The sequence below is a fragment of the Lepidochelys kempii genome, chromosome 24 (assembly GCF_965140265.1).
Source record: "Lepidochelys kempii isolate rLepKem1 chromosome 24, rLepKem1.hap2, whole genome shotgun sequence".
NCBI lineage: Eukaryota > Metazoa > Chordata > Testudines > Cheloniidae > Lepidochelys > Lepidochelys kempii.
In genome coordinates, this window is record NC_133279.1 from 17,379,610 (window position 1) to 17,402,971 (window position 23,362).

Here is a 23,362-nt window from a genome sequence, read left to right on the forward strand (position 1 = left end):
GGTTAGACTAGATGACCTTCTGGGGTCCCTTCCAACCCTGATATTCTATGATTCTATGATTCTATGAGAGCACCACCGGTTGGGGGGATCTGCCCTGTTTCCTGACACCTTCCCTGAGCCCGGCACTCCCAGTGGAGCCGCTCCAGAGAGAGCGGGACGAACTGAGCCCTGCAAAATCAACCTAGAAGGACATTTCTCCCCTCCAGGGCGTTCCCACCCGCCTGGACAGCTGGGTTAGCCACGGCCTCTCCTTCCCACAGCCCTCCTTCCCCAGGGGAGCTCAGCCAGCCGGTGCCTTTCCACAGGCCACGGGCCTTGCCTTTGGGGAGGGGGTCTAGGTAGGACTCCTGGGTTCCATTCCCTGGCCCTGCAAGGGGAGAGGGGTCCAGTGGTTAGAGCAGGGGGCTTGGGAGCCAGGACTCCTGGGCTCTATCCCTGGCTTTCAGAAGGGAGTATGGTCTGGTGGGTTACAGGGTGGGGTACTGGGAGTCAGGACTCCCGGGTTCTCTTCCTGCCAGCATCACTTGTGCACAGATAAGGGTGGGGGGGGCGGTACAGGACGGTCAGGGGATAAGGAGCTAGGGGGGTACTTTCCCCACAACTCGCTTTATTCAGCCAATGCACAAAAGGAATCCGCAATCTCCCCCAAAGAGAAGCAGCAGCCCGTGGCTGCTGAAGGGAGGTGCACTGCAGCCCGGCACGGAGCAGAAGGGGAGGATGCCAGGCCGGGGCTCAGGGCTCCCCGATGCCTCCACCGGCCTTGGGAGCTGGGTAGCACTTGGCCTGGCTCAGGATCTCCGGCACGCCCTGGGCGTATTTCTTCACCAACGCTCTCTTCACGCAGGCGCCAGGGGAGCCACATCCAGCCGCAGTCATCCTCAGTTTGATGTCACCTGGACAGGGGAGAGACGTGATCGGGGGCTCCCAATTCTCCCCCCCGACCCCCATGAGGTCTCTCACACACTCCCCTCCCAGCAGGACTGCACCCGGCTCTGCAGGCAGACTGGGGTCTAGTGCTCAGAGCAGGGGGCCTGGAACAACGTGAGAACATAACAGAGGAACGGCCCTCCTGGGCCACCCCAAAGATCCATCTAGCCCAGTATCCTCTGGCCAATGCCAGGTGCCCCAGAGGGAATGAACAGAGCAGGGAATCATCCAGTGATCCATCCCCTGTCGCCCATTCCCAGCTCCTGGCAAACAGAGGCTAGGGCCACCTTCCCTGCCCATCCTGGCTAATAGCCACAGATGGACCTGTCCTCCAGGAACTTCTCTAGTTCCTGTTTGAACCCTGTTATAGTCTGCACCTTCACAACTTCCCCCGGCAATGAGTTCCACAGGTTTCTTGTGCGTTGTGTGAAGCAGTACTTCCTTTGGTTTGTTTTATACCTGCTGCCTGTGGTGACCCCTCGTTCTTATGTTAGGAGGAGTAAATAACACTCCTTCTCTACTTCCTCCACACGCTTCAACCTCGATCGTATGCCCCCTTAGCCGTTTCATTTCAAGGTGAAGTTACTGAGACATGAGAGGATTTTATCGCATGACAGCTCACTTTGTTTAAGAGCCTTTGGTGAGGCATGCTTTCTGAAAATCTAAGTACACTATATCCACGGGATGCCCCTTGTCCACACGCTTGTTGACCCCCTCAGAGAATTCTAGTACACTGGTGAGGCGTGATTTCCCTTTACCAAAACCATGTTGACCCTTCCCCAACAAATTATGTTCATCTATGTGGCTGACAGTTCTCTTTTTTCCTATAGTTTCAATGAGTTTGCCCAGTACCGAAGTCAGACTTATTGGCCTGAAGTTGCCGGGATCACCTCTGGAGCCCTTTTTAGAAAATTGGAGTGTCATTAGCCGTCCTCCAGCCAGTTGAGACAGAAGCTGATTTAAATGGTAGGTTACAAACCACAGTTCGTTGTTCTGTAATTTGACGTTTGAGTTCCTTCCGAACTCTTGGGCGAATCCCATCTGGTCCTGGTGACTTATTACTGTTTAATTTATCAATTTGTTGCAAAAACTCCTGTAATGACTCCTCAATCTGGGACAGTTCCTCAGATTTGTCACCAAAACGGAATGGCTCAGGTATGGGAATCTCCCTCCCAGCCTCAGCCGTGAAGACCGATGCACAGAATACATTTACTTTCTCTGCAGTGGCCTTATCCTCCTTGGGTGCTCCTTTGGCATCTCAGCAAGTAGGACTCCAGGGTTCTCTCTGCAACTCTGCCAGGGGAGTGGAGTCTAGTGGGTCAGAGCAAGGGGGGCTGGGACTGAGCCAGGACACCTGGGCTCCACCTTGTACTCTGTGTTCAGACCCCGCCCCCATCTGGAGAACTTATCCAGTGTTAATATCCCAGATTCCTCAACATAATGGTCCTCGGCGCCGGTGCAGACCAAGAGCTCCTTCTCCTTCTCCTGCCAGCCATCTGCCCCCATTTTGAAGAATGACGGGCACTGCCGGCCGTTGGGGACAGAGCTCACACTTGGCACTGACAACAGTCAGACACACACAGTCAGCCAGGGGTGGGGATTCACCACACGCTGGGCTCGATCCCAGCTACGGGAAGGGAGTGGGGTCTAGTAGTTAGAGCAGGGGGGCTGGGAGCCAGGACTCCTGGGTACTCTCCAGGCAGGTATGGCCAGAGCACGGCTCTAGGTTTGCAGCAGACACACACCTGGGATGGCCCCGGCGTTGCAGCCGTCGGTGTCACAGCAGGCGATGTTCACCCGCACGGTGACATTGTGCGGGTAGGTGAGCGAGAAGGGGCCGGGCTCACAGTTCTTGGGCTCCAGGCACGATTTACCCGTGTAGGAGAAGGAGTTTCTCTCTGTGGAAGGGAAACAGAGCATCACCTCTGAGCTCCCCAATGGACCCCCAGCTGCTCCATCCTCCCCTTTTGTTCCATCCACCCCACCCCCAACTAATCTCATCTTCCCCCCCCATCCCCGATAAAATCCTCTCTTCTGTCTGATCCTGGGCCCACAGTCACCCACTGCAATTCCCTTCTCATCCCATCCCCTGTCTATGACATTACCTTTCCAGACGGAGCAGTCCCTGCTCCTGGAGAGGAGCACAGTCTATTGTTTAGAGTAGGGGGAGGGGCTGGGAGCCAGGACTCCTGGGTTCGACTCCTGGCTTCAGGAGGACAATGGTGTCTACACTTAGTAGGAATCTTCTTTCACTCACCCAGCCTGAACTCAGCCACGACAGTGACGCAGGTCCCTTCCGAAGGGCCCAGAGCTGCAGGGGGCCGGCGCATGATTGCTCTTCGGACGCACACACCTCGCATTGCAGGGTGCTCCCTGGAGGTTGGAAAAATCCCTTCTCAGTACAAACCGCGGCTCCCCACCCCTCCCCAGGCAGTGCCCGTGGGCGAAATACCACCACCAACCAACTGTGGAAGTTGTTACCATCAATGCCTCCTCACTGAACGTGTGGGCAGGCAGATCTTGGAGAAATGCCACCTGCTTTTGCAGCAGTTCTGCCCAGTTCCATTTAACTCTCCGGATGGGGAAAGGCATCTTGCTAGCTGGTCATTTGTATCTTACTCAAAACCACAGACAAGTCTGTTTCCTGCCTGAGTGTCTGTGGCTAGAATACATTTTCACCTGCTGACGTGGCTATCTGGGGTGCAGGTTGTGCCTGCGAACAAACCCCACACGTCTGTGCAAACAGAAAAAAAAGAATTTGGCTGCTCTGAAGAGGTGTTTCTGCCTGTGAACCTTTGCGGTGAACCTTTCACACACACACACATTCACACACACACACCCTGCTGTCACTCTCTGCTCCAGGCCTCTGCCTGGGATTGTTTAGTCTGCAGAAGAGAAGAATTAAGGGGGATTTGATAGCTGCTTTCCACTTCCTGAGAGGTGGTTCCAGAGTGGATGGTTCTAGACTATTCTCAGTGGTGGAAGAGGACAGGACAAGGAGTAATGGTCTCAAGTTGCAGTGTGGGAGGTTTAGGTTGGATATTAGGAAAAACTTTTTCACTAGGAGGGTGGTGAAACACTGGAATGTGTTACCTAGGGAGGTGGTAGAATCTCCTTCCTCAGAAGTTTTTAAGGTCGGGCTTGAGAAAGCCCTGGCTGGGATGATTTAATTGGGGATTGGTTCTGCTTTGAGCAGGGGGTTGGACTAGATGACCTCCTGAGGTCCCTTCCAACCCTGATATTCTATGATTCTATGATTCTAATTACCCTGTAAAGTATCTACCATCCTGATTTTCCAGAGGTGATTCCTTTACTTCTATTAAAGGTCTTCTTGTAAGGAAACTGAATGCTTTTTCATCGTTCTAAGATCCAAGGGTGTGGGTCTGTGGTCACCTATGCAATTGGTGAGGATTTTTACCAAACCTTCCCCAGGAAGTGGGGTGCAAAGGTTGGGAGGATTTTGGGGGGAAAGACATGTCCAAACTACGTTTCCCAGTAAACCCAGTTAAAGTTTGGTGGTGGCAGTGGAAATCCCGGGGCAAAGGATAAAATTAATTTGTAGCTTGGGGAAGTTTTAACCTAAGCTGGTGAAAGTAAGCTTACGAGGTTTTCATGCATGTCCCCACATCGGTACCCTAGAGTTCAGAGTGGGGAAGGAAACTTGACATACTGCATTCCAGCCGAGTTATTTTGTAATGGTGGAAATGAGAAAGGAAGCAATTTGTCAGCAGCAGTGTGGCCGTGACATTGTCCATTTTTATGGATGGTTTTGTGAGCAAGTCGTTTTTAGGTGAGGGGAAACTTGGGGTACCCAAGACACATCAGACTGCTGCAAGGGGTACAGCTGTCTGGAAAGGTCGAGTGTCACTGGCCTAGATCAAAGGCATAGCAAAGGTAGAACACTGTGTTTGGAGTTTCGATTTCATGAAAACCAATGGACCATCGTATGGATTTCCTTTCCCTGTCTCCTGTTTAATAGAATAACAACCATTCACCCTGAGCACAGCCCTGGGACTCACTGACCCAGCAAAGACGCCCGGCGATGCTAATGAAGAACTTTAGCACCAGAAAAGTGTCGACTCCAAAGCCGGGGACCATCCTGTCCTGTCAACTCTCTTCTTCCGAATTTGATTGGCCAAGTTCACCCTTGCCACTGATGCCTTCACACCTCCATCATGCATGCAAAAACTCTGGACTGGCTGAAGAGATCCCATGATCGTTAACTCTTTGCTGTCTAGAGCTTGGGAGAGTTACAGTTCAGTCAGTGAACATAAGTTTTTAATTGAAGGAGGAGAGAAAGAAAACCAATTCATCCACTTTGGTTTTTTCCAGAGCTTTCCTCTGGAAACATCACTTCAACCTCCAAATGCCTTCCCTCGCTTTTGCCAGGGTCCCAGGTGGGAGGAAGGGAACATTATCCCCAATCTTATAAACAGGGAAACTGAGGCAGAAAGAGGCAGTGTCAGACTCAGAGCCACGAATACAGCCAAGGAGTCAGATTTCAGAGTAGCAGCCGTGTTAGTCTGTATCCCCAAAAAGGACGGGAGTACTTGTGGCACCTTAGAGACGAACCAATTTATATGAATTTGTTAGTCTCTAAGTTGCTACAAGTACTCCTGTTCTTTTAAGCAAGGAGTCCTAATTGCTGCTGGCTTCCAGCCTATTCTAGACCCACCCCCTCCCTGACTTGGGGATAGAACCCAGGAGTCCTGGCTCCCAGAAATCAGACCATGTGAGTCAGTGCAATGGTGCAACAGTGTCCCCTCCTGGCCAAGCAGGGCGCGGTCCCGGCTCACCCAGCTCAGCGCGGCCCTCACGCTAGTCCCTGTGCCCAGGAATCTGCAAAACCCTCTCTGCTGCTCAGCCCTTTTCTCCCTGCACTCCTTGGGCCAGCGTGGGGTACATACACCCCAGAAGAGACCCCCCCACTCCCTCCCAGAGCCTGGGAATGATCCCAGGAGTCCTGGCAGGAATCTCAGTGCAGGGGGCAGGGGAACATTTCCAAGTAGGATGACAAGGGTGGGGGACGGTTTTCCTGGCTCCTGAGAATTGTCTGTGATTTCCAAACGTTTCCTGCTCCTCATCGGTGCTCGGCTCCCTGTGCCTAGGGGCGGATGGGACTCCCCTGTGACCAGGTGAGCAGACAGCAGGCAGAGGGGTTGGGGCGCCCACATGGTGGCCGGGCATTTTCTGCAGTGACCAGAGCAGGCAGGCAGGCAGGTTCAGAGTATCAGAGAACCATAGAAGATCAGGGTTGGAAGAGAGCTCAGGAGGTCATCTAGTCCAAACCCTGCTCAAAGCAGGACCAACCCCAACGAATTCATCCCAGCCAGAGCTGTGTCAAGCTGGGCCTTAAACACTTCAAAGGATGGAGATTCCACCCCCTCAGAAACGACTCAGAAGAACGCAGACCGCAACAAACATCGATATGATGCTAGAGTGCGTTCCCAGGAACTCCAGCCGGGGGACAGAGTCCTGCTGCGAAATTTGGGTATTGCCGGCAAACACAAGATAGCTGACGGATGAAAGGCAATACCTTACCTGGTGATGGAAAAGCTGGGAGATCTGCCAGTCTACAAGATCAAACCTGAAGACGGTCCAGGGCAAATAAAGACAGTGCATAGAAACCTTTTGCTCCCTGTGGGGGAATTGGTAAGCACCCCTTATGAGATGGGCCATGACAGGGCAGTCGGCCAGAACAGAAGAGCTAGACCAAAGCTGCCATCCAACACAGACAGCGGGACCCGGGCAGCTAACTTACCCCTATTCTGCACATCTGAGAGTGAGTCTGAGGAGGAAGACACAACCCTGGTGTATCCTGGGATGGAGACAAGATTTCAGTCTCGATCAGCTGAACGAAATGAAAGTTCTCCCTCTTCCGCCCTAAACCCCATAGCGGAATTATTTAGGCCCATTTCCGACACCCCTGTGCTGCTGATGACACACACAGGTTATTGGACAGTGGACACACAGGTAGAGGATGTCCTGGGCACCTTGGACCCTCCAGCGTTAGAACTAGGAGTGCAGGGGCCTATGCCAGTAGCCAAGGGACCCTCAAAGGAAGCCTCTCCATCCATCACTCAAGAGGATGTTCCCCCTACCTCGGCAACAGAGATTCTCAATAGACGAGACAAGGTGATAAGACCAGTAAAATGGTTAACTTATGATGCACCTGGGGTGACTAGTGAGGAGCCAATACATTTAGCACACAGGATTGTGGAAGCTCAAGTGGGCTTCCTGAGGCCCTTTGGAGGAAACCAATGAGTTGGTATAAAGGGAGTGTGATTTGTCGGGACGACAAATTCTCGGCTGGGGGGAGGATGTAAGCAGAGCCAGGATGAGCTCCACCCTGACATCTGGTGGTGAGGTGTGGCAAGTTGTGGAAAAGAACTTCAGGGGCCGATCTCATTTGCATAGGCACATCCACCCCGCCTAGAATGAGGCCATAGCTGCCCAAATGGTCACTTTGGCTGTTGTGGGATCCCCAGTGTCTCTGTTATTGGGGCAGGAAGAATAACTTGCTATTACCCTGATTATGGGAACTGTGCTTGGAACTGTACTTGGCCATTTGTTATGATGGAGGGACTCACCATCAACAAAGTAGCAGTCGCTAGGGAAGGGACATGGGTGCCAAAACTCTGTGACTGGAGAGAGGCTTGAGACAGGTATTAGTACCTGGTGGTGTGGGCCCGAAACACCAGTTGCACCTCTGTCTGTCTCTCTCCACTGTGGAATGTCAGAGCTAATTTTGGGTCTATTAAGAGTCTTGCTACAGGTACTGTGCTGAATTCACTTTGGCCTTATGGTGCACCAGCACTAAGGCTCCCACTACTTTGAGCTGGAATCACTGAGCGCTGTGTCAAGTAGTGGGGAGCCGGAAGATCTAGAGTGCAGCGGTGCTGATCGTGGACAGGCTGGCGGAGCCGTTTGTGAGACAGCGAGGCGAGCTGTGCGGAGCGGAGCTGTTCGTGAGACGGCGAGCTGTGCAGAGCAGAGCCGTTCGTGGCGGAGCGGAGCCGTTCGTGAGATGGTGGAGTGGAGCGGAGCCCTGTGGGGCAGTCAGCTTCAGGTCACGTAAGGTGCCCCTTACCTCTTTCCCCCACACACAGGCACATTTTTAGCCAGACTGGGGAGTAACACTCTGCAGATGAACTTTTGAACTCTGGGGCTGGACTTTTTGGACTTTGGGTGATTTGTGGATTGCTGGACTCAAGACGTTTGGGTTCTGGGACTCAAGAACCCGAGGGAAAGGATGTGGCCCAATTTGCTGGGGTGGGTCTTTGCTCATGGTTTGGTTAATGAACACTAGTTGTGGTGTTTTCCCAATTTAATGCTGATGTCGTTTACCTCATGTTATTAAAGATTCTCTGCTACACCGAGACTCTGTGCTTGCAAGAGGGGAAGTATCGCCTCTTTGAGGTGTCCAGGGGGTGTGTAAGATTTTCCCAGGTCACTGTGTGGGGGCTCGAGCCAGTTTTCCATTTGCTTTGATGAGAGGGAACCCCTGTGTACTGAACCCGGCCCTTGCTGCTATCAACTTGGCCTGGCAGAAGGGTTACATATGCATCATCACCTTTGGAACTGTGCGCTAGGAACGTGTAGTCCCGGAACTCTTTGCCAATAAAGGTCTTAACAAATATTGAAAGACATTCGTCACCCTTAAATTCCCAGGATTTTTCTGGCTTTAGGGACATCGCAAAAATGTAATTGGGCACATGCAACCCAGTCTCCTGCGTACATTGAAAATCATAAAAAATATACTTTTCTGAGGATTCGGGCTTCCTAAGGCTGTCCATAAAACAGAGGTGACTGTCTATATCTCCAATGACCAAACCCTGACCCTGCTTACAGCGCCTCCCTTTACACCGGTGCCGCTTGTCCACGTACGACGGACACTGATCACACAAAGTTTTAGACAGGCATTCAACTGGTTTTTTTTGATGCACAGTTGACATGTCTGTCTAAACACTCTTTGGGCCGACAAAACAGTCTACAGCTAGGACACCTCAGGAGCACCCCCACGCCAGAACCCCATAGTAATGTTCATCATGCAACAGGATGAAATAAGTCTTAGGGTAAAACCCCAGCCACCTTTCACTGCATACAGCACCACCTCCTAAATGCTGTTCAAACTTTGCTACGTCACTGAGCAGAACCTTCTCTGGATCTGACCACCCCAGTTTCTCATGCAACTTTCTAGCCTCTGCTAACAATTCCGCATCCGTAGGTTTATGACCGGCCATGACGGACAAGAGCCCACCCGCAAAACATAGAAATTGGTACCAGTGTAAGTCAGCTCTACTAAACATTGTCTCTTTTTTGGAATAATTTGACTACTAAGGATAGAATTTAAAACTCTTCGAGCGCCCCCACCCCTATTTTTTACAACTGTCACAATGAGGCGCAATGTCCCATCGACATGCAATTCTCTATCGCTCTGTAGCAGCTTTGAGGTCTGGTTTAAGAAATCCTCAGCGGACAGCTCATCCCTACTTCTTCTGACTGAAAACAAAGGGTCAGTTCAATGATGGCTCTCTAAACATAACTGTACATAATCATCAGGGCCTACCCTACCATTAATGTCATCGAGAACTAGCTGTATCCCTCTGTGTATGGCTTCAACAACCTCTTCAGCTTCAGCTGAATTTATTTCCTCAAGATTGACAAAACAAAACTCCTCACAATACACTGACCCCCCAAATCTAGGTAATTCACGTTGCCAACTTCTCACTCTCTCCATATAGATCTCTGCATTTTCAGGGTTACTTGGGGGTTCCTCTACAGAACCATCAGTGGCATCTTCTACATCCCATACTAATTGAGAGTCAGACTCTGAGACGCCTCTGTGAGGGTCATTGGGAGTAGATGGGGCCCCCGTCTAGAGAGCCCTCTGGGGAATTTTCTAAACCAGAGTCTGATTTCGCCTCCCCATTTTCAGACATGCCAGTTGATGCCCCCTACCGGAGGCTCTCATCTTTTTGGGTTTTTTTCCTCATTACCTCTTTAGCCCTTCTTAAAATTTTTACAGCGACCCTGGCCTGGATCTTTTTGGCAGCCATCTGTTTATCCCCCAAGCGCTGTCCGCCCTTTTGTTTACACATGAGCTGACGTGCACCCTTCAGGGTACCCCTTTCCACACCTAGTCATGCCTGATCAGAGCCACCCTTTCCAGACCCCCTTTCTTTTAGGCCCCCTGAGGATTCAGCATCCATCAGTTTTCTGAACAAAGCATCGTATTTTTTCCAAATCTTTTGAGAATGCTGTTGTTTTAGACCCCCCGAGGATACAGCGTCCATCAGTTTTCTGAATGAAGCATCAAACTCTTCCAAAATACGAGAATATGGGGGATCTGTGACAAGCTTATGGTTTTGGGAGAATGGCTTATCAATCCTTGGTTTTTTGTTCACAACCCCGAGAGCGCCTGCTCCGGGTTTGGAATGTGTGTGTTTCTGGGCACATTCAGAGCCCCTAGCGTGCGTGCTCTGGGTTTGTGAACGTGGGCGTTTTCGCTCACAGTTTTCTCAGGGCTCGGTGTGGCGGTGGCCGCTGAGGAACTGGAGTTGTGTTTGCATGGGTGTTTTTTACCAGAGTGTTTGTTTTGTCCTTGGCTTTGACGTAAATGAGGTTTGGACTGGCCTGATGCTTCATCTGCTCTCTTGTGCTGTTTTGCCTTGTTAAAGGTCTCAAAGCAGATTCCTGGTTCTTTGGTGGTTCTCGGGGTTGTGTCCTGGTAGCTCCCACTACAGCCTTGTCAGAAGGGCTGCACCTGACTGATTGGGACGGGGGGAAAAATGCATTTTGTACAAAAACGTAACTTTGCCAGCTTTCTCACCCACACCTATGTATTTACTTAAAATACAAAACCTCATAAATTAACCAGACTGTCAAGGTTCCTCCCCCACTCTGAACTCTAGGGTACAGATGTGGGGACCTGCATGAAAAACCTCCTAAGCTTATCCTTACCAGCTTAGGTCAAAACTTCCCCAAGGTACAAAATATTCCACCCGTTGTCCTTGGACTGGCCGCTACCACCACCAAACTAATACTGGTTACTGGGGAAGAGCTGTTTGGACGCGTCCTTCCCCCCAAAATACTTCCCAAAACCCTGCACCCCACTTCCTGGACAAGGTTTGGTAAAAAGCCTCACCAATTTGCCTAGGTGACTACAGACCCAGACCCTTGGATCTTAAGAACAATGAACAATCCTCCCAACACTTGCACCCCCCCTTTCCTGGGAAATGTTGGATAAAAAGCCTCACCAATTTGCATAGGTGACCACAGACCCAAACCCTTGGATCTGAGAACAATGAAAAAGCATTCAGTTTTTTACAAGAAGACTTTTAATAAAAAATAGAAGTAAATAGAAATAAAGAAATCCCCCCTGTAAAATCAGGATGGTAGATATCTTACAGGGTAATTAGATTCAAAAACATAGAGAACCCCTCTAGGCAAAACCTTAAGTTACAAAAAAGATACACAGACAGAAATAGTTATTCTATTCAGCACAATTCTTTTCTCAGCCATTTAAAGAAATCATAATCTAACACATACCTAGCTAGATTACTTACTAAAAGTTCTAAGGCTCCATTCCTGGTCTATCCCTGGCAGAAACCAGCATACAGACAGACACAGACCCTGTGTTTCTCTCCCTCCTCCCAGCTTTTGAAAGTATCTTGTCTCCTCATTGGTCATTTTGGTCAGGTGCCAGCGAGGTTACCTTTAGCTTCTTAACCCTTTACAGGTGAGAGGAGCTTTCCCCTGGCCAGGAGGGATTTCAAAGGGGTTTACCCTTCCCTTTATATTTATGACACAGACTAATAAGCAAAATATATTTACCCAGCTTCATCCATCCATCCGTCACTGATACTGATGAATTTTTCTTTTCAGTTGTCTCTTTCCTTTTTCTTTTGAGGTTGTTTACCCCCTCACGTTTTGACCGTACTGTAAAGCAAACAACATTCTAATAAGACACATGAAACTATCTAGTAAACTTTAAAATCAAAAAATATTCATTAGGGTGTTTTTTCTATTTAAAAAAGTCATAGCTTTAAAACAAAATAATCCATTTCAGGGTGTACAAGCAACACAGGTTTTGAGTTTATTTCTACCGCTTTAAAAACAACCCCCACAAATATATATATATATATAATACATTTTAAAATACATCTCATTTTGCAAAGTAAAAACCCTGTTAATTGGAAACACACCATCACCATCACTTTGTAGACATATACTTTTTAAAAACCACCTATGTTTTACACATACACACACACACACAGAGCAGTTTAAAACCCTGTTTGCAACAAAATACTTTTCAATAAAACCACATGCTTTTAAAGAGACCCCTGGTTGTTCTGTCCCCCGCCCCAGCCATGTGTGCTTGGAGCCTTTGGGTTAAAAAACAAGCCAAAATGTTAGTTAGTATTAGCCCCCAAATCCCTATTCATCCTATGTAATACCTGAAGTTATTAAGCAAAACTACAGTTAAAATGTTCTTTTTTTACCTTGGCCTGGTGATGAACTGCAACTTAAAGTTACTGGCTCCATGCTAAACAGATCACACTGCAATAAAGATAGGCACCATTATTTACTAAGACAGCATGGCCAAAGCATGGCATTATCTAATAAATATATATTTTTTTCAGAGTTAAAAACAGGGAACATACCTCCTCTTGCAGTCCAGCAGCAATTCAAGAGAGTTTCTGTTGAAAGAGAAAGTCTCCAAGCTATCTGAGGTTTTTAGACCATCCTAACTCTTTTGTTTCAAAATAGTTAGCAGGTTGATTGGATCACCCCTCCCTAGCATTCCCTTTTGTGCTCTGGGGGGAATAAGTTTTCTGCACAATTGGCCTGCTTTTCTTTTTTAAGTTCAAATACATATTTTTCCCCCACCCCTGTAGGGCCTTCTTACAATAACCGTTTCAAGTGAGAGACCCTTTGCAGATATCAATGAATGTCTTGGGGCTTGTGTTTTTTGTTGTTGTTGTTGTTTTTAAACATGTGTCTTTCATGCTTAAAGTTGGGTGGGGTGGGGTGCTTTCTAGAAAAAGTGCCCCATGGCCTTCACCCCACTCCTGGGTCATATTTAAACTGGCCTATAGCGTTCTGCCAACTCCAGGGGTTATATTTAAACTGTCCAATAGCATCTGCGAACTCCTGAGGTTTTATTTCATTTCATATTAATCAGAACTCACCATCCTCACCCACCCATCTCCCTGACGATGGGTGCACCCCCCCCCCCGCATCAAAATTAACCCTATGGCCACAAGGGTGAGTAATCACAGTCACTCTGGCTATTCAGTGAGGGGGGTGGTTAAACCCATTCAGTTCAACAGGATAAGTCAGCTCTATTGTCCTCAACCACATGTCTGAACAATCCCTGTTTGTTTTATTGTAAACACGTTTTTAGGATATTTTTTCCCCTTCCACAACATACATTTCAGCTTTTTTTTTTTGCTGTCAGTGGGTCTTTCTCTTACACAAAAGACACAAGAGCGAGGTGCTCACAAACAATTTTTTATTTAAAAGACATACAGCTCCTTTAAAACAAACCACAATACTCCATTAAAAAAAAAAAGAAAGAAAGAAAGAAAGAAAACCTTTAAACTCCCTTAAGGGCCAGAGCCGTTTTAACAGAAATACAGAGAGTCACAAAGCCCTTTTCAATAGATTTTATTTTGAATTTACAGCTACCAAGTTTTATATCGCATGTTTGGCCCCTCGCCATTTTCTAACTTAATCCTTATAGATTTCTTACAAATAGCCATTTTCTTAAGCAGGGTTCTGTAACATTTTGTGCGGACCAGCTGGTCAATATAACTGTCTAAGCAGGCATCTTCCGGTTTGGCCATTTTCTTTAAAACACAGCCAGGGTCTCCACTGAATTGCACAGCATTTATCAAGGTCACCCCTTGCGCTAAATGTTCTTGGGTTAGACACAGACAGTGCGTAGCATAACCTATGGCAATCACAGTGGTTAATAAGCTTTCCAAACCCAGCTCAGCACACAGGCCCTGGAGCTGGCAGTTTATATCCACTGAAGTCCAAGTCACACAGTCATGGTGCCGCTGGCCTGGCACATCTATGACACAGCCCTCAAAATCTTCAAAAAGCTTTTCCCTGAGACAGTGATTAAGAACAGCATAAACAGCAACGCGTACAATAGTCCGCATGACTTTTTTACGCTCACGACGTGACACTGGCTCAGTCAGTTCCATGCCAAGCCTCCTCCTAAACTCCTCCTAGCCGTCATCCTCGGAGTCCTCTTCAACATTTTGTATCGGCGTTGAGCAAAAACAAGGGGGGCCCAGTTCATCCTTGCCGCTTGGTGCAACGCTGTCCAGGGTCTCCGGGTCCTCTAGAACGGCATCATCGAGCTGTCGAGAGATTTTTTTCAAAAAAGGAACAGCGTAAGCACCCCACTGCTTGGTTTTTGATTTACACAATCCCTGGTTCCTAGCCCCCCATTACACACCCCCACCCCGACCGTCACCTCTTAAACATTCATTTACCTGAGCCACATCCTTTGCAGTCACCTTGTCTGCCCGTAACTCCCCCAAGCCATGATCACCTTCCACCTCTCGGGGGGTGGACAACAAGAGGCCATCACGCTCATCACGGTGCCTCACAAGCAGCCGGGTTTCGGGGTCCCGTGTGTGCATCAACGGTTGGGCCAAAGGGCTCCCCTCAGTTGCCCCCGTCTCCTCCTTGGAACTCTTGCTGATGTAACGCTTTCTCTGCGGTTTGTCGAAGGCCCTTGGGGCTAAAACAAAGTCCGAAGTTCCCACAGGGGTGGTGAAGGAGTCCATGTTTCCACGATTTCTAAAACACGAGCTCTTGGTAAAAGACAGCCTCTTCTGCCCGACGCTGGGACTTATGGGGTGATGGTGCTGCGTTCTGATTGGCAGAGGGGGTCATATGCCCCTCTTCTGGGCGGTTCACCCCATCCCAGAACCTGCCCTATTTTGGTCAAATCTGCTCTCGGGGCGGCCTGATTGGCAGACGTTGGTGGGAGGAGGAGTTGTTAGAGGGGTCACACTAATCATTTCCAGATGGGTCACCCTGCCCCCGGAACTCATCCTGATTGGTCAGATCTCCTCTTGGTCCTATAGGGACAAAACCCCTCCTGATTGGTAGAGGGTGGGAGGAGGAGTTGTTAGAGGGGTCACAAGACCCACTTCCGGGGAGGACATACTGCCCTGAAACTCGCCCTGATTGGTCAAATCTCCTATTGGGGGAAGTCCTACTGGGGCAAAACCTCTCCTGGTTGGTAGAGGGCAGTGGGAGAACTTGTTAGAGGGGTCACATGACATACCTTGCTTCCGGTCTTGTGGCAGCCATGACCCCGGAAGTAATACCCCATTGGGGTGGGACTTCCGGTGGGAGCCAGAGGTCAAGGGCTAAGTGGTCAATGGGCGGAGTTAGGGTTTGATTGACTGTAGGGCCATTATACTACTAACCTCACTGGCACCTGACCAAAATGACCAATGAGGAGATAAGATACTTTCAAAAGCTGGGAGGAGGGAGAAAAACAAAGGGTCTGTGTCTGTCTGTGTGATGCTTTTGCTGGGGACAGAACAGGAATGGACTCTTAGAACTTAGTAACAGGTTTCAGAGGAACAGCCGTGTTAGTCTGTATTCGCAAAAAGAAAAGGAGGATTTGTGGCACCTTAGAGACTAACCAATTTATTTGAGCATAAGCTTTCGTGAGCTACAGCTCACTTCATCGGATGCATACTGTGGAAACTGCAGCAGATATTATATACACACAGAGATCATGAAACAACACCTCCTCCCACCCCACTGTCCTGCTGGTAATAGCTTATCTAAAGTGATCATCAAGTTGGGCCATTTCCAGCACAAATCCAGCACAGTGATCCATCCCCTGTCGCCCATTCCCAGCTTCTGGCAAACAGAGGCTAGGGCCACCATCCCTGCCCTATAGCCACAGATGGACCTGTCCTCCAGGAACTTCTCTCGTTCCTGTTTGAACCCTGTTATAGTCTTCGCCTTCACAACATCCCCCGGCAATGAGTTCCACAGGTTGACTGTGCGTTGTGTGAAGCAGTACTTCCTTTTGTTTGTTAAAAACGTGCTGCCTGTGGTGACCCCTCGTTCTTATGTTAGGAGGAGTAAATAACACTTCCTTATTTCCTTCCTCCACACCCTTCAACCTTCTCTAGACCTCGATCATATCCCCCTTAGCCGTCTCTTTTCCAGGCTCAATAGTACCACTCTTATTAATCTCTCCTCATATGGCAGCCGTTCCATCCCCCTCATCATTTTCGTTGGGCTTTTCTGAAGCTTTTCCAATTCCCTTATCTCTCTTCTGAGAGGGGGCGACCACATCCGCATTCAGTGTTCTACTTGTGGGCATCCCATGGATTTATATTGAGGCAACACGCTCTTTTCTGTCCTATTCTCTGTCCCTTTATGAATGATTCCCAGCATTCTGTTCACTTCTTTCACGGCTGCTACAAATGGAGTGGATGATTTCAGAGAACTCTCCACAATGACTGCAAGATCTTTCTTGAGTGGTAAAATTTGACCCATCATTGTATATGTCTACTTGGGATAACGTTTGCCCATGTGCATTACTTTGCATTCATCAACATTGAATTTCATCTGCCGTTTTGTTGCCCAGTCACCCTGTTCTGAGAGACCCTTTAGTACCTCTTCACAGTCTGCTTTGGACTTCACTATCTTGAGTAGCTTTGTATCTTCTGCAAATTTTCCCACCTCACTATTTACCCTTTTTTCCAGAACATTTCGGAATATGGTGAATAGGACTGGGCCCAGTGCAGATCCCTGGGGGACTCCCACTATTTACCTCTCTCCCTTCTGAAAACTGACCATTTCTTCCTACCCTTTTTTCCCTATCTTTTAACCAGTTACTGAGCCATGAGAGGATTTTATCCCATGACAGCTCACTTTGCTTAAGAGCCTTTGGTGAGGGACGCTTTCTGAAAATCTAAGTACACTATATCCACGGGATCCCCCTTGTCCACACGCTTGTTGACCCCCTCAGAGAATTCTAGTACATTGGTGAGGCGTGATTTCCCTTTACCGAAACCATGTTGACCCTTCCCCAGCAAATTATGTTCATCTATGTGGCTGTCAGTTCTCTTCTTTCCTATAGTTTCAATGAGTTTGCCCAGTACCGAAGTCAGACTTATTGGCCTGTTGTAGCTGGGATCACCTCTGGAGCCCATTTTAGAAATTGGCGTCTCATTAGCCATCCTTCAGCCATTTGGGACAGAAGCTGATTTAAATGGTAGGTTACAAACCACAGTTAGTAGTTCTGTAATTTGACGTTTGAGTTCCTTCCGAACTCTTGGGCAAATCCCATCTGGTCCTGGTGACTTATTACTGTTTAATTTATCAATTTCTTGCAAAAACTCCTGTAATGACTCCTCAATCTGGGACAGTTCCTCAGATTTGTCACCAAAACAGAATGGCTCCGATTTGGGAATCTCCCTCCCAGCCTCAGCCGTGAAGACTGATGCAGAGAATTCATTTACTTTCTCCGCAGTGGCCTTATCCTCCTTGGGTGCTCCTTTGGCATCTCAGCAAGTAGGACTCCAGGGTTCTCTCTGCAACTCTGCCAGGGGAGTGGAGTCTAGTGGGTCAGAGCAAGGGGGGCTGGGACTGAGCCAGGACACCTGGGCTCCACCTCGTACTCTGTGTTCAGACCCCGCCCCCATCTGGAGGACTTACCCAGTGTTAACACCCCATAATCCTCAACACAATGGTCCTCGGCGCCGGTGCAGGCCAAGAGCTCCTTCTTCTTCTGCCAGTGATCTGCCCCCGATTTGAAGAATGACAGGCACTGCCGGCCGTTGGGGACGGAGCTCACAGTTGGCACTGAGAACAGTCAGACACACACAGTCAGCCAGGGGTGGGGAGTCACCACACCCTGGGCTCAATCCCAGCTCAGGGAAGCGAGTGGGGTCTAGTGGTTAGGGATGGGGGCTTTGGGCTGGCACCCAGGACTCCTGGGTTCTCTCCAGGCAGGTGTGGCCAGAGCAGGGCTCTAGGCTTGCAGCAGACACACACCTGGGATGGCCCCGGCGTTGCAGCCGTCGGTGTCACAGCAGGCGATGTTCGCCCGCACAGTGACATTGTGCGGGTAGGTCAGCGAGAAGGGGCCGGGCTCACAGTTCTCGGGCTCCAGGCACGACTTACCCGTGTAAGAGAAGGAGTTTCCCTCTGTGGAAGGGAAACAGAGCATCACCTCTGAGCTCCCCAATGGACCCCCAGCTGCTCCATCCTCCCCTTTTGTTCCATCCACCCCACCCCCAACTAATCTCATCTTCCCTCCGACCCCCGATAAAATCCTCTCTTCTGTCTGATCCAGGCCCCACAGCCACCCACTGCAATTCCCCATCTCATCCCATCCCCCGTCTATGACATTACCTTTCCAGACTGGGCAGTCCCTGCTCCTGGAGAGGAGCAGAGTCTATTGGTTAGAGTAGGGGGAGGGGCTGGGAGCCAGGACTCCTGGGTTCCACCCCTGGCTTCAGGAGGACAATGGTGTCTACACTTAGTAGGAATCTTCTTTCACTCACCCAGCCTGATCTCTGCCATGACAGTGATGCAGGTCCCTTCCGAGGGGGCGCAGGGCTGCAGGGGGCCGGAGCACGATTGCTCTCTGGACGCACACACCTCGCATTGCAGAGCGCTCCCTGGAGGTTGGGAAAATCCCTTCTCAGTACAAACCCCGGCTCCCCACCCCTCCCCAGGCAGTGCCCGTGGGCGAAATACCACCAAGAACCAAGAGGTGGCGCTGTGGGAGTTGTTACCACCAATGCCTCCTCACTGAACGTGTGGGCAGGCAGATCTTGGAGAAATGCCACCTGCTTTTGCAGCAGTTCTGCCCAGTTCCATTTAACGCTCCGGATGGGGAAAGGCATCTTGCTAGCTGGTCATTTGTATCTTACTCAACACTGCAGACAAGTCTGTTTGCTGCCTGAGTGTCTGTGGCTAGAATTCATTTTCATCTTCTGACGTGGCTATCTGGGGTGCAGCTTGTGCCTGCGAACAAACCCCACACGTCTGTGTAGGCAGAAAAACAAGAATTCAGCTGCTCTGAGGAGGGGTTTCTGCCTGGCTTTGCGGTGAACTTTTCACACACACACACACACACCCCGCCGTCACTCTCTGCTCCAGGCCTCTGCCTCTCAGAGTTACGTCAGCTCAGCCACACTCGACTTCAGCCCACTTTTCATCGCTAATCCTGCCAATTCTCTTCTTCAGAATATGATTGACGCTTGTTAAGACTCTGGATAGATGGCTGTGTGCCTCCAGCAAGTGATCCCAGGAGCATCAACTCTTTCCTCTCCAGAGAGTGGGGGCCTTAGAATTCATAATGTGAGCATAAGGCTTTTTAAGAAAGAAAGAAAGAAAGAAAGAAAGAAAGAAAGAAAGAAAGAGAAAAATTTTCCCACTTTGGTTTTTTTCGAGTTTTCATGTGGAAGCATCAATTAAACCTCAGAACGCCTTCCCCTGCCCCTTCTATGTCCCTAGATGGTAGCAAAGTGATCTTATCCCCATCTAAGAAATAGGGAAACTCAGGTAGAAAAAAGATGTGTTCAATTCAGGGTTAGAAGAAAGATAACAGCCGAGAAGTCCTCACTCCTGACACCCAGCCCACTCTAACCCACGAGACCCCACTCCTCTTTCCGAGCCACGGACAGAACCTGGGAGTCCTGATTTGCAGCCATCTCTGCTCAAACTCACTACACCCCAGCCCTCTTCCACAGCTGGGGAATGAACCCAGGAGTCCTGGCAGGAATCTCAGTGCTGGTGGGCAGGGGAACATTTCCAAGCAGGATTACAAGTGGACGGGGGTGGTGCTCCTCATCAGGATGACCCCAAGCCTGGGCGAGAGCTGGAGGAGGAATGAGAAGAAGGAAGGACAGACGGACTCAGACCCGCTGGCCAGACCCCTAGCGTTGGCTGTGGGAGTCCCAAGCTCCAATCCCTGCTCTCCCCGAGTCAGCCGGGGGACGTGGCCCCGGGTTTTCCTCTCACTGCTTTTACCCACAAATTCCATCCTGACCCCAGAATCCGCTATCGACAGCGGTACGTTCCCCAAGTAAATTCCCGACCCCCCCACCCGGCTCCCTGTGCCCGGGGACGGACGGGACTCACCTGTGGCCAGGAGAGCGGACAGCAGGCAGAGGGGCAGAGCCACCCACATGGTGCCCGGGTGTTTGCTGCAGTGAGCAGAACAGCGAAGAAGGATCTGGCTGTGGTTTTATCCGGCAGGATGGCAAATACCTGCCCCTTGGGGGATCGGCTGGGGCTGCCCCATGACATCCTGGTGGACCCGGAGATGGGAGATTTCACAGCCTTGCATGTGACACTGGCTGATCAGGTGATGCCAATGTGTACTGATGCCAATTCCCTTGTGCATTAGTGGAGATCAGTGGTTCTCAGCCAGGGGTCCGTGTACCCCAGGGGTACACACAGGTCTTCTGGGGGGAACATCAGCTCATCTTGATGTTTGCCTCATTTTACAACAGGCCAGATATAAAGCACTAGTGAAGTCAACACGAGCTAAAATTTCCGGACACAATGACTTGTTTGTGCAGCTCTATGTACTGTCCACTGAAATGTAAGTGCAATATTTATATCCCAGTGGAGTTATCTTATAATTACACGGTGGAACTGAGAAAGGAAGCTATTTGTCAGTCACGATGTGGCCGTAACACTTATGTATTTTTATAATAACATAAGAAAGGACCTGTCATAAATATAAAGGGAAGGGGAACCACCTTTCTGTCCCCAGTGCTGTAAAATCCCTCGTGGCCAGAGGCAAAACACTTTCACCTGTAAAGGGTTAAGAAGCTAAGGCAACCTTGCTGGCACCTGACCCAAAATGACCAATGAGGAGACAAGATACTTTCAAATCGGGAGTGAGGGAAACAAAGGGACTGCTTGTCTGTGTGATCTTTTGCTGGAACAGCTCAGGAATGGAGTCTCAGAACTTCTGTTAGTTAGTAAGTAATCTAGCTAGAAATGTGTTAGATTTCCTTTTGTTTAATGGCTGGTAAAATAAGCTGTGCTGGAGGGAATGAATATTCCTGGTTTGGTGTCTTTTTGTAACTTAAGGTTTTGCCAAGAGGATTCTCTATGTTTTGAATTTGATTACCCTGGAAGGTATTTACCATCCTGATTTTACAGGGGTGATTCTTTCACCTTTTCTTTCATTCAAATTCTTCTTTTAAGAACCTGTTTGCTTTTTCATTGTTCTGAAGATCCAAGGGTTTGGGTCTGTGTTCACTTGTACAAATTGGGGAGGATTCTTATCAAGCCTTCCCCAGGAAAGGGGGTGTAGGACTTGGGGTGATATTTTGGGGGAAGACGTCTCCAAGTGGGCTCTTTCCCTGGTCTTTGTGTAAGACGCTTGGTGGTGGCAGCGTACGGTTCAAGGACAAGGCAAAGTTTGTACCTTGGGGAAGTTTTTAACCTAAGCTGGTAAGAATAAGCTGAGGGGGTCTTTCCTGCGGGTCCCCACATCTGTACCCTCGAGTTCAGAGTGGGGAAGGAACCCTGACAGGGCCACACTGGGTCAGACCAAAGGTCCATCTAACCCAGTATCCTGTCTTCCGACAGTGGCCAATGCCAGCTGCCCAGAGGGAATGAACAGAACAGGTAATCAAACATCAAGTGTTCCATCCCCTGTCATCCATTCCCAGCTTCTGGCAAACAGAGGCTAAGGACACCATCCCTACCCAGCCTGGCTAATAGCCATTGATAGCCCTATCCTCCATGAATTTATCTAGCTCTTTTTTGAACCCAGTTTACTTTTGGACTTTGCACATTCCTCTGGCAAGGAATTCCACAGGTTGATGGTGCATTATGTGAAAAAACACTTCCCTTTGTTTTTTTAAACCTACCGCCTCTTAATTTCATTTGCTGGCCCCTAGTTCTTATGTTATGAGAAGGAGTAAATAACACTTCCTTATCTACTTTCTCCACACCACTCATGATTTTCTAGACCTCTCTCCTATCCCCCCTTGTCCGTCTCTTTTCCAAGCTGAAAAGTCCCACTCTTATGAATCTCTCCTCACGGAAGCTGTTCCATCCCCCTAATAATTTTATGACCCTTTCCTGAATCTTTTCCAATTCCGATATCTCTTTTATACGCTGGGGTGACCACATCTCCACACAGTTTTCAAGAATGGGAGTAGCATGGATTTATATAGGGGCAATATGACATTTATTGTCTCATTATCTCTCCCTTTCTTAATGATTCCCAACATTCTGTTCTCTTTTTTGACATGCACTGCGTACTGTGAACTATCCACTGTGACTCCAAGATCTCTTTCTTGACTGGGAACAGCTAATTTAGACTCCATGTCTGGTTTTGGAAGCAAGTAGCTTTAAGTGAGGGGAAACTTGGGCTATGCAAGACACATCAGACTGCCACAAGGGGTACAGCGGTCTGGAAAGGTCGAGAGCCCCTGGCCTAGATCAAAGGCATGGCGAAGGTAGACCAGTGTGTTTGGAGTTTCGATTTCATGAAAACCAGTGGGCCGTGGTATGGTTTTCCCTTCCCCGTCTGCTGTTTTAGCGGAGTAACAACCATTCACCCTGAGCACAGCCCTGGGACTCACTGACCCAGCAGAGACGGTGGAGGGATGCTAATCAGGAACTTTAGCACCAGGAAAGTGCTGAGTCCAAAGGCAGGGGCCATCGTGTGTGCTGACCAACGCGTTCCTCCCTCCCCGCATCGAAGGCAAAGCCCACGTGGGTGGGGGCCCTGCCAGCTTGTTCTCTGGGAGAAGAAGCTGTAAGGATGGATTCAGGGAAGGATCCTGCCTCGCTGGGCTGGCTGGACTCTTACAGGGACCGGAACCGGATGCAAAGCGGGGATCCCTGGAGACGGATTGGGGGCACCTGAAAAGACTTGGGAGAATGGCAGGTTCTTCCATCACTGCCACCGTTTGGAATTACAGACTGCGACTCACCCGGGCATGAATTTTACCTGCTTTAACCCCTTGTGACCCTCATTCCCTTTCCTTAGCTCACGACCCTTTAGCGAGTTTCCTACAGACCTGGCTGCCAGCGTTGCCTTTGGTGGAGGATCTGGGGTCCCGTGGCTCTGGGGTAAGTGACCGGTCTCCTGGGGCTGGGAACAACCTGGGTGGGCTGGTTTGGGGTGTACGTGACCTTTCCTCACAAAGTCCGGCTTGTCTGAGAGTCTCTGAGGGGACTGGCTGTGACTCCGGGGTCAGACGGGGGCAGCAATCCAGGAGTTCACACTGGGTGAAATCTGCTCACAGAGCACCACCAGTTGGGGGGATCTGCCCTGTTTCCTGACACCTTCTCTGAGCCCGGCACTCCCAGTGGAGCCGCTCCAGAGAGCGGGACGAACTGAGCCCTGCAAAATCAACCTAGAAGGACATTTCTCCCCTCCAGGGCGTTC

At 49.6% G+C, this 23,362-nt stretch overlaps 1 protein-coding gene across 1 annotated transcript; it reads right to left on the reverse strand.

Annotated features, from left to right (window-relative positions):
• Positions 1-732: 732 nt before the first annotated feature.
• On the reverse strand, positions 733-22,630 carry LOC140902982 (phospholipase A2 inhibitor and Ly6/PLAUR domain-containing protein-like). The gene is made up of 6 exons (XM_073323563.1): positions 22,551-22,630; positions 20,080-20,177; positions 18,495-18,611; positions 17,983-18,135; positions 17,644-17,790; positions 733-893 (listed from the first exon to the last, which is right to left on the reverse strand). The coding sequence occupies exons 1-6, from the start codon at positions 22,628-22,630 to the stop codon at positions 733-735; spliced, it is 756 nt and encodes a 251-aa protein (XP_073179664.1).
• Between the last annotated feature and the right edge of the window lie 732 nt (positions 22,631-23,362).

Bases quoted from the DNA above. Each gene is read 5' to 3' on its own strand.
- LOC140902982 (XM_073323563.1), bottom strand. From the start codon at position 22,630: ATGGCCCCTGCCTTTGGACTCAGCACTTTCCTGGTGCTAAAGTTCCTG. The intron at 20,178-22,550 runs GTGAGTCCCAGG...ATAAAACCACAG, and splicing joins CCACCGTCTCTGCTGGGTCA to CCAGATCCTTCTTCGCTGTT. The intron at 17,791-17,982 runs GTGTGTGTCTGC...GACTGTTCTCAG, and splicing joins CAACGCCGGGGCCATCCCAG to TGCCAACTGTGAGCTCCGTC.